This window comes from Athene noctua, chromosome 1 (assembly GCF_965140245.1).
Source record: "Athene noctua chromosome 1, bAthNoc1.hap1.1, whole genome shotgun sequence".
NCBI lineage: Eukaryota > Metazoa > Chordata > Aves > Strigiformes > Strigidae > Athene > Athene noctua.
Genome location: NC_134037.1, coordinates 174,037,970 through 174,049,478, shown reverse-complemented (window position 1 = coordinate 174,049,478; position 11,509 = coordinate 174,037,970). Strand labels below are relative to the sequence as shown.

At 43.8% G+C, this 11,509-nt stretch overlaps 1 protein-coding gene across 1 annotated transcript; it reads right to left on the bottom strand.

Moving 5' to 3' along the window:
- Positions 1-771: 771 nt before the first annotated feature.
- Positions 772-3,823, bottom strand: NR0B1 (nuclear receptor subfamily 0 group B member 1). Its single transcript, XM_074929657.1, has 2 exons — positions 3,084-3,823; positions 772-1,853 (listed from the first exon to the last, which is right to left on the bottom strand). The coding sequence occupies exons 1-2, from the start codon at positions 3,664-3,666 to the stop codon at positions 1,609-1,611; spliced, it is 828 nt and encodes a 275-aa protein (XP_074785758.1). The 5' UTR covers positions 3,667-3,823; the 3' UTR covers positions 772-1,608.
- Positions 3,824-11,509: the final 7,686 nt, after the last annotated feature.

The following is an 11,509-nucleotide window of genomic DNA, read 5'->3' as shown; positions in this document are numbered from 1 at the left end:
CGGGGGCTGTGTTTCTTGCTTTGTTTTGTTTGATCAGTGACTGTATCCTAGCCCATGATGAGATTCTTAATTGCTGTGGCAATAAAAATCTCAGTGATCATGCTTATGGATGAACTTGTCCCCCTAGGATTGTTTGGCTACCTCTCTGGCCATTTCCATTTTCCATAAATTTTATCTGGGTAGGTATAAAACAAGAGTGGCCCCCTGCTCCTTACCTGGGCATAGGAGCTGTGATTATCCTTCGCGCAAGGTGGCAGCAAAAGAAAGCTCTTCAAACTTCCTTCCTCTCTCCTCTGCACACCTCCTATTAAGGAGAGTAACTGCCTCAAATTTGTTGTGTTTTAAAAAACACCCCTTACTGCTCATGGTTAATATGTATGTGAATGATACACAGAGTTACTGATACCTTTTACTTTGGGAACACTGTCACACTTCTTTTTACATTTTTTACCAATATTCTCTAGGGGAAAGTCTAGAAAACTGCACACAGAGAAAGGAAAACCATAAATTAGATCCTCCTTAAACCACCAATTTTGCCTTTTCAAAGAGGATTTTTTTTTTCAATAAAAACAAGGAGAAAGGATCAAGTCCAATACGCACACGCACACACAAAAAAAACAAAAAAAAACAAAAAACAACAAAACCAAACCAAAACCCAAACCGTTTAAGCTCAATGTTTAATTAAGACATCTTCATGCTAGGTGACAAATTCTGATGGATGTACCAGTTTGGTACACCATGTTTCAGCATAATAATTTTGTATTTCTACAGGAGTAAGTTGTCTGAAGAATCTGGCTTTTGAAATCCTAGGCAGCAATTACCCCGATGAAAAGCAAAGAAAGCTGTGGAGTGTACACCAGTAGTTCTCACCCTGTTCAGCATTTGCTGTTTGGATAGTTTCAGAGGTGTTTGTTTGCTTGCTGTTTTGTGGAATAGTTACTTTATTCTCCTGGAATCCAATATGCATTGAATGGAATGTTTTACCACAAGTGTTAGAGTTGGCCAAGCTACTTTCAAGTCTCAAAATACTCCTAATACATTTTCCCCATATGGAAGCAAGACTTAGGTGAATATTTTCTTTAATACTCTTTATAGACTTCAACTCTGTTAAAGTCAATAGTAGTTCACTGACTGCAATAAGCCTTTCATAGAGCCAGTATTTGAACTATGAGCAGAACTGACTACAGTACCCTATTCTAATATTACTGAAAGATGCAAAGTATATGGCTTGTTTGTTCCTCCTCCTTTTGTATGCCAATTATGTTTAAAATGTAAACCTAGACTGCTACTTAATTTGAAAAAGCAGAGACCACTCACCTTGAAAGTACAATATAGTAAGTGTGATCTTTATTCAGAGACACGGTAGAACAGCCAGTTGACTTCGGATATGAACATTCTCCACAACCTTAAATCTTGTTGTAATGACTGTAATCTTATTCCAAAACCACTGTGCTTAATAAAAATTTCAGAACTTGAAGAATATTTTATTATGGAATACAAAAATACTATCTATGTAAAAACAATAAGTTAGTTTATTTACAGTACTTTACACTATTCTGCTCTAGGGTTTTCTTTGCATTGGATTTATTTTCATTATTTTACACGCCTTTATAATTTTGCACAAAGCATTTCCAAAAGCATGTCATCCATGTTCACTGCTCCAATGATGGGCCTAAAGAATAGTTCGGCAATCACATTGGCATTAATAGATCTTAACAAGGATAGAACAACATTCAGCTTGGCAAATCTGGTTTCGTCACCTCTGTGAATGAGTCTGACATGTTCATTTAGAGCCTGTTGTGCCTCCCTCTGCAGTCCTTCAATATACTGTGTACACTGCAGTCCAGGTAGATCTGAAAAGAAAAATTAATTATTCTGTTTACATAGATTTTGTCTACAGAACAACTACTAACACCTTACAGATTGTATTTATCACTTAAGGAGTGAAACAATTGAAATTTCTAGAGGACTTCTTATACGCTGAATCAACGTGTCAAATTTTATAGGGCAGTTCAAAATCTTACCTAGTTGCTATTCTAGACGTTCAGCACTCTTCAGTACCCAAACCTGAAATTCGTTTGCCTACATTCTCTTAAGTTTTCAGTAAATTAGCTGATAAAAACTTTGAAGAATGCTATCCAAAACACTTTAGAGTGGCAAATGCAATCTGTAAACGGTGAGGAAGACGATAAACTTCTACAAAATGCATTATTCACATTTATGGCATCTTTTGTCAACAGTTTCTGACTAGCTCAAGATTACAAGTGGTAAGAAGCATTAACTCCAACACTTGGCAGAAAAGTTTCCTGGTGAACCACAGCAAGGATACTGAAGGACGGTGAGTGCAGAATTTCCCTTTTCCAGCTTAACTAGCAGTTAGGCAGTGGGAGGGCCGGCAGAGCCATGCCCCCCGTCCCCACGGTAGTGCCGTACTTCGCAAGGGCCGTATCCAACCCGCCGCTACCCCTCAGGTGTCACCGGCACGGTAATATTTGGCAGAGCTGCATCTGTGAAAGTTCTCCACAAGGAGAGATGGCAAAAAAAAAAAAAATAAATAAATAAAAAAAAAAATCCTAAACGCTAGACGGAAACCCGAAATAGCCCTTTGTTCCTGGACGCCCTGAGCCGTGTCTTCCTTTCTTTTCGCTTAGACCCGCCAGTCCCGGGCGGCCGGCCGGGAGGGGGGGGGAGGCGCCACCGCCTCCCCCTGAGGAGACGCCGCCGGCCGCCCCGCTCCGACTCCGAAAGGAACAGGGAACCGCCGCTGCCTCCGGACTTTCCCTAAGCGACTGCCTCGGTTTGTTTCGTTCGCGGAAGGGCTCTGGAGAAGACGCCAGCCCCTGGGACCCCCTTGCAGCCGGTAAGGGCAGGCGGCGGCGCCGCTGAGGGCTCGCTGCCTGCCAGCCGGGGCCCTGAGGAGGGACAGCAGGCGAGCCCTTGCTCCGCATCCCCCTCCTCCACCACCTCTCCCCACCTCCCCCGAGAATAAGCCTGGAGCCTGGCCCGTTTCGCTGGGGATGCAGGCGGGCTCCCCCCGTCACCCCTGAGAGGGGCGAGCCCGGCCGCCGCGCCCGGTCGCTCACCCGGGTTGAAGAGCACCGTTCCCTTGAGGTACGCGTACTCTTTGGTGCTGATATCCAGGCTCCAGCACTTGGCCAGGAAGCCCTTGATCGCCTGAATCTCGCCGGCCGAAGGCAGGTGCGGGCCGCCGCCGGGGCCGTGGTGCGGCCGGCCCGGCGCCGGTCCCCGCGGCGGGGGCTGCTCGCCCAGCCGCCGGGTGGTGAGGATCCTCTGCAGCATGCTGGGCTCCGCGCTCTCCACCGTCTCGAAGTGCACCCGGTCCTGCGCCAGCCCCAGCACCAGCAGGGGCGCCCAGCAGCTGCGGACCAGCAGGAGCTGCTCGTCCAGGGGCAGCTCCTGGAAGCAGGGCACGTTCTGGACGAAGCGCAGCGTCTTCACCAGCACGGCCGAGGCCGCCTTGCATGCCACCTGCGGGCTCCTCAGGGCCACCCGCCGCCGCGACCCGCATGGGCAGCCGCGGGACGCCCGCCTCGGCCCCTGCCCCGCCGGCGACGCCGCCCTCTCCTCGCTCCGGAGGATGTTGTAGAGGATGCTGCTGTGCCGCCGTCTCTCCGCGCAGCAGCGGCAGCGCTCCGCGCACGCCATGGTGCCCAGGGGCTATGGTGCCCAGGGGCTATGGTGCTCAGGGGCTATGGTGCCCAGGGGCTACGGCGCCCTGGGGTGGGCGCCTGGCTGTCAGGCTCGGCGGGGCGGCAGCGGTTCCCACCGCCTCAGCCCGCCTGGAGCCGCGCACTGCTCGCCCTCTGCCCGCCTCGTAACTTATTTATAGCCTGCGGCTACGCGTGTGTGTGTGTGTGTGTGTGTGTGTGTGTGTGTGCAGCCGCAGGCGCTGTGCCAGCAGTTCAAAGGGGCAGACACTCTTTACTGGCTGGAAAAGAGAGAGGGAGGGGGAAGAAAACCCTCCTCCTCCTCCTCCTCCTCCTCCTCCTTTCCTGAGACAGCGACACCTAGAGGGAGCCGGCGAGCCGCCCGCCTTTGCCCATAGGCTGCGGCGTGAGGGGCGGCTAAACGCCCCGCTCCTCGCCCGGTGCGGGGCGGCGGGGCGCCCCTTCTCTCCCGCTCTTCTCGGGCCCCCGGCCCGTTTCATATTATCCCGGGCTGCTTTGAGCAGGGCAGGGCGGGACGAGGAAGGCAGCTCACGCTGCCCGCTCGTTTTGCCCTCGCCACCGCCGCCCTCTGAGGCACCCACCAGGCCTCGTCGCAGAATGGCGGCCGGCGCCGCTGCCCTCCCGAGGCGTGGCCGAGCGGCCTGAGGCAGGAGGGAGAAAAGGTGTTTCGGGGAGGGAAGGCCTAATTGGCACAAAGATTAAAATTCCCGCAGGAGGGCAAAAAGAAGGCACCGCTAATCATACCAGGGGTTCTGCATGTGCCTGTCCATAGGAGTGCTGTCCCATGCACCTATTTCACACCTTCATGCTGCTGTCTGGGGAAGGAGAAGCAGACACGTTCCTACCCAAACTAGGAGGGCTCTGTGAGGTTGGGGTGCAAGCAGGGCTCTGTCAGGGTGTCCTGGGCTGGCACACCTGCAGCATCTATGAGGATCCCCTATGAAACCACACCCCTTGAATAATTCCTTTCCCCTGCTTTGCACGGCATGGCCCACCTTTCTGATCTCACATTGTTCCATCCATCACTTTAAAACATTTCTATTTCACTTTCAGGCTCCGCTTGTCCTGAAGTGAACCTTTCCTCCTAGGCTTGGATACCCACTTTTCTGAGACCCATCTCCTCCATGTGGCATATGGACCCAACTGAGCTGTCTGCAACAGTAGACATCACTTCAGTGGTGCAGTGTAACAGTTCTCCACTACTGCAAAGCCAGCAAAGGGCTTTATCATATTTGGGTCTGTGGAAAAAAATGCATTTCATAGGTAAGACCAAAGGTATAATAATCCAGATATTGGACCACCTGCATTTGGAAAACATGGTTTACTTGAAGCAGATAACTCACCAGTGCTTTATACAGTTTTATATATGGCATTCTGGAGTAGAAAACAATGACGTTTCCCCAAACATCCTTTAAGAAAAAAAATGCTTAGAATGCCAAAACAAATTTAATAGTATTAAATGGTACCAAATTTTTCATTTTGAAAGTATCCCTGGTAATGGGAGAACACTCATTTGTTATTTGTTTAGAACATTTCTGTATCATTCTAGGTTGTTTCCTGTTATATTCATCCGCGTTTTCTCAACATTGTTATGTTAGTATTTTAGAGGGTTTCTTTTTGCCTTTTTCCTTCTTCTTAGTTTATTTTGGAGTTGTTGTTAGTTTGGTTGGTTGTTGGTTTGTTTTGTTTGTTGTTTTTTTTTTTTTTTGGGGGGGGGTGTCACCTAACTTCAGAGGTAAATCTTGCCAAGTTTTAGAAAATCTGTAGCCCTAAACTTTTAGTTGGCTAAAATAGCACCTTTCCCATGAGGTATTTATTACTAGACTGACTGTGGAATCTGTGTTTTTTATGAATTTGTAACTTGGAACGTATCTATGGGAAAGCATGGTACAGTCAAGACTCAGATCATTGTCTTTGCAATTTCGAGCCTGGACTCCAGTTGTTGGAACGTTCTGCTTCTTATGGGAGGACGCTGCTTACGCAGGGCCTTAGACAAAAGCAATGTTTAACTCTTAATACCAGGTCTACAATAGAAATTTTTCCTGATGTAGCAATATTGGTTGCAGTCATTTAATTTTTCAAGGCATTTCTCTTTCAACCAAGTCTCAAATGTAGATGCAGTTCTACTGTCATATAATGATTTTACTGACACAGTTAATTTTCTAGACTAATTTATACTGAAAGGTTTTGTTTTTGATAACTGTGTCAGCATGGGTATCCCACTGAAACTGAATCTTGATTTACTCTGCAGTGCAAGAAATTACATTACTGTAGTTATAAGTGTACCTTCTCTTCTAAGTGCATGTAAGCATTCATTTCTCTAAGTCTTGTATTTTAATGTATCGCAATGTATGTGACATCTTTTTTCAGGGTAGACCATCACTTTCCCAGCTAAAACATCAAGAATGTCCTAGAAATATTTATTAGTGTTTTTCACACTGATATTTAGCAAGTTGAACAGCCTCTAATTCCAAGTCTGAGTTCTGCCTGTCCATAGCATTCAAACTAAATTAAAGGCCATAAAGCTTTCTATTTAAAACCAGAAAGAAAACACAATACCTCACAGGCAGGTAATTATGTTTTGATGGTAAATGAATGAAAACACTTTTAGCAAAATGTGGATGTGTCCAATTTCTGCTAAAAAAATCTCATATTACTTGAGTTTTACCAAGCTCTTTGTGGTACAGTCATGAATAGATTTACATGGTTCCAGACAAAGGATTACTTATTTGTGGCTTTTGGGTTTTTTTTTTGTTTTGGTTTTTTTTTGGTGGTGGGTTGTTTTTTTTTTTTTTAACTCAGACAAAAGCCTTGGATATGAAGGTGATACAGTGCAGTCTTGGCAGTGTTACTGTTTCATGTTGCTCTTCAGTGTCTCTGTATCACTCATCTGGTAGGACATTTGGTTCTTGGCCAGAGGGCAAGACTTCAGTTTCAGAACAAGACCAAACAAGCATTTGTTTTTATGTCGTCAGTGCTTTAGTGTATCATTAGCTTGAGAGAGAGCTTTTTTTCCATTGGGGCATTGGATCCTGATATCCTCTAAATACCTACTATTCCTTCCAGTATAAGTGCTGAAAAGTAAAATTTAATCTTAAAATAATATGTAAAACTGAGACTCAGTTTCATGATTAGCACAAGAGAGGCTTTTCTCTGGGGAAAAAAAAAAAAAAAAAAAAAAGGTTGAATGTGGAATATGTTATAAGGGTATGATTAGCAAGATATCTTTTTTATAAAGGAAATACTCCATTAAAACAAAGTTTTGGAATTTAATCATATTGCTGTTCTTCATGCATTTATCATTGTGACTGTCCATTTGTTAGACTGACCACCATTCATAGTTCCCCTGCTTTACTGGAGTGTTTATTTGAAAATAAAGGGGGATTAAGGGAGAAGTACCACCATTAGCAGTGTTCTGCTTGTGTGCTGTACCATGTATTCCTCATGGCACTATTGCCTCCTTTCTTGCTGGGCAGTGGATACCTCGGGAAGAGCACATGGAGAGCCTGGTTGATGCTGTCTGAACCAAAGACAGTTGATATGTACCTAGTCAAGGGATGCTGACCTGAATTTACAGAGCTTTTGCAGCTGCCCTAAGACTGTGTTACTGTATTCCACCACCAGCTCACCTAGCAGTATGTGTTTGTTCTGAATCAGGATGAGCATATGGTGACATTTTTATGAAATTAGCAGAGTATATAAAAGAGTTTATATCAGTTTTAGACCTTTCTGCCAGCTGCTTGAAAGTAGATGATGTCTCATCTGGTATAAACTTTAATCACGCAAAATCAGCCCTTCAACATATCTTAAACAAACTTGAACCTTCAAAAGGGAATTTTTTTTTTTTTTTTGAAGGGGAGTGTGTGTGAGGTGATCAGATCAGTGCTTTGCATCATGTGGTCATGGCATTTTGGATACAGAAGTAGGAATCTTTTGTTTATATGTACTGTTATTGGTCCGTGAACTTCACTGTCATGTTTCCACTGGTGATAGTCAATTTAAGGAGGTCTTCACATATCCCAGACCTTTTTTTCTCACACCCATATGCTAATTCATGTTAGCTAATGCATCTAGGTTTTGGGGAAGACAGAATTAGTGGAAGAGAAGCAACACTGTAAACTTTTCAGTTAAGGGATCTCAGCTCCTTCCCATTAAAAATATTAATTGATCTTTGGGCTCTGTAACGAGCTGTGGCTTCCAGCAATCTAAAACCATTTAGGTCTGCTGTTGGGGATTGGCTATTACACTGTCTAAATGTAAGTAATAATTTATTTTTTTTGTCCAAAGCGAGTTCATATGGCTCCCAAACATCTGCCAGTGTGGCATACTTAAGGGTGCAGTCCCTTAAGACCAGCTGAGACAATCCAGTAGCTCACTGGAGCTGAAAGAGGTGACTCCCACCAATGTGCTTGCTGCCACTGCTTTCCTTGTGCCAGCTCTGACACACACCTGGCTCCTTGGTGAGCCCAATCCTTTTACTAAGCTGGCAGCATTTTTATAATAGTCATTACAAGAAAGGTAGCAGAGAAATGAGATACCTTGAAATGTGCTTTCCTTGCTTTATTTTCCTCAGTGATGCTTTTGAAGTTTCTGCCCAACCTGACAAGTTATAGCACTGGTGGTATGGCAGAATTCTGCTTGGCTGAATCAGCAAAAAATCTAACCCAACAAGAAAAAACATTTAGTTGTCAGCCAGTTTACTGAACTGAAGTCATCCAGCTAGGGATCAGATGGGTGCCAGAGCAGGTGTAAAGGAGTGGCCTGACTTCCCTTCCAGGAGTGGGAAGAGAAAGAGGAAAGAGCAGATCCACTGCTGAAAGCCATTGTTCCACTCAGCCACCATGTGGAACTGCTCCCTCAGGGAGATAAAACTCTCAGCTTGATAGCAGAAGAACTAGGGGTAGGAGAGGGCTTGTAACAATCTTTATTTTTAAATTAATCTTTTAAATACCATCTGAAATAGATCTGTATTCTTGCTAATGACACTTGGATAAGGAAATTGTGTTATAAAATATTAGTATAGATATAACTTTCAATTACTGAGCATATTACATTTATTTGCCTTGAGGAATACATTGCTGATATGGAACAACAGATGAATAACAAGTGAAAAACTGGCAAATTAAGCTTTTTAATATGTTGTTCAAGGTTGTGGTGTAAAGAATAAAACACATTCTAGCACTACTGTGGCAATAGGACACTATGTTTCTGTTACACCAATCCTCAAGTTGAAACTTCTGTATAAATACATGTTATTGCAGCGGATTGTCTGAGACCAACAAGTTCACAAATACATCTGTGAGTAATACCATAGGATATTCTGCTAATAAAAAAATTTACATTTAAATAGGCCTATATCATGCATTTTATCTGAAAATCAGTGTGAGGGCTTTTAAAATCCATACATCTTTCCATACATGTTTTTTCTGAGATATATTTCACCCAGGTTGGATATTTAAAAATACTGTCCTTCTGGTGAATCAGTGATATAATTTCTCATTAAATGAGGTTCGTGTTATAGTATTATAAAATTATTAATTTCCTTTTTACCATTCTTTATGCTTGAGTTTGACAGATGCATAAATGATTTATGCTTCACCTTAAAATCTAAACTCTGTATCTCAAACACTTATGATCTTCAAATAACTTCTGCAGTTCTTTGGCTACCTTCTTCAATCACAATCCACCAGGTTTCTAAATATATACACATTCTGTAACTAACAGGAAAATCACTTGTCATTCTGTTCTGCTGGCAGACAAGATAGACTACATCTTCAGTTTTGTCAAAATAATCAGGTTACCTTACCCTCTTTAAAGACAGGATTTTGCTAACCTAGATCATTTCAACAAAACTGCGTTAGTTAGTGATCCGGCAGTTACTCTGGTACATCTAGTGTACTTGCACTCATTGATAGCCCAAAGTGCAGTGAGAAGTGCTAACATCTTAGTCTGTCTCAGCTGTAGCCAGACATCCTTGGCTAGTCTGAGATTCAGAGAATTTAAGGCTGGCTGGAACAATCAGCTCCCCTTGTTGGACTTCCGAAAGGCACTGTTAAACACTGAGCTATTGTGCACTGAAGTGCAACTTTTGCTCATCTCTGTGCCTCTGCAGGAAACCATTCAATTTTGATTTGAAAACTCAGTCCAAGAGATAAAAGCACACCACCCCACTGGCTGTTTATCCAGGATTTTATCTCTCTTACTATACAAAATTAACGTCGTGCTATTACTCTCCAGATTCAGTTTATAACTTCTAGGCTCCTGATACACTTTTCCCTACTAATTTAAGAACACAGGAATTGTCCTTGTCATTTTTTAATAAGTAAATATTTTTTAATAAGTAAAACATATTATAGCTTATAGACAGAGCTTACAAATTAAGGCTTTGAATGTTTTTTCTCTTAAGACCTATTCCATTGATATCCTTTGTGGCCATTGCAACACTTTTGCCAATTTATAACACCCTTTGAAGTGTGGACATCAGAACTGCACAGAGTATTCCAATTACACTGTTCTCACCAGTGCTATAGAGAGATATAGTCCACTCCACAACTCTAGGCCTCATACATTTAAGGATCATATTAGCCTTCTTGAGTCATTATTGCACTGGGAACTCGTGTTAGATTGCTTGCCTGCTGCAACTCCTTAAATAATTTTCTGATCTCCTTCTTTCCACAACAGAGCTGTTAATATTAAGAGAGGGAGGATGCCTTTCTTGTTTCGATTTTGCATTTGACTGCATTATAATGCATTTCATATAAACAGCTCCAGCAATCCAAAAGAAGAGCTTTTTTTGGCCTAGGATTACTTCCACGCATTACCATTGATCAGCCTTTCAGTTAGAGATGGACATGTTCTCAATAAGCATGTTCTGTCCATTTAATTTTTAACTTTAAGTCCTTTGTTGGTACTTCATAGTGCTGATGTTTTGAATGGTATGTCATATCGCTCAGGGAAAATGCCTTGGCAGAAATCTAAAGAATGCTGTATCTGAGTGGTTACTTTTGTCTGGACCTAGACAGAGTGGTCTATTATATTGTACTCCATGATCCTCTTGTTGACGTCCAGCTCAGGGCCTTGGCCACAACACCCTGTACTTTACTTTTAATCCATGCACGCAGGGTACTGTTGCCCTAAGTGATGTGCAGAGGTTCTGCAACATCTTCCCCCCCATCCTCAGGGTTTAGCTGCCTGTGCTCAAAGCCAGCTCTGATACATGCACTTGTGTAACCTTAGATTAGAGCTATGTGAGATAGAGCTGTGAGAAGCCACGTTGGGGGCCTCCCCCACTTTGTTCAGAAGCTGCTTTTCTGATCAGACCCTTGCTCCTTGTCTGAGCTATGTTGTATATATGCCTGTGTCTGGCCCTGTACTTTGCTTATCCTGAGTTTGTCTCCTCTGTCTTTACTTCCTGACTTGACCTTGGACCAGCTACAGGCTTGCCGACTGATCACCGGACTATGGCTGACCCTGGTCATCGTCACTGGACCTGCTCCGCTTTACTTGTTGAGGTACTGTGAGAAAGCACCTTGTTGATGAGGAAACAGCCCCTGTCTGCCTTGCTGTGATCTTCAGCCTCTGGCTCACCTGTTGTAGAGAAGGCTGCTCCTGCTGCTTCCTGACATAAGGCTACTTCCCAGGGATGCCAATGTGCATGAATAAGAAAGGAAGAGGAAGAAGTGCTGCATGCTTGGGTTTCACCCAAATCAAGAGCTGGACGTGACTGGTCAGAGACCTCAGAACTAGTCCTGGCTCTGACAATTTTGGCATTCTCAGAATCAGCTAAACAAAGATGCAGTCGGGTAGGTTTGCAAGTAGAG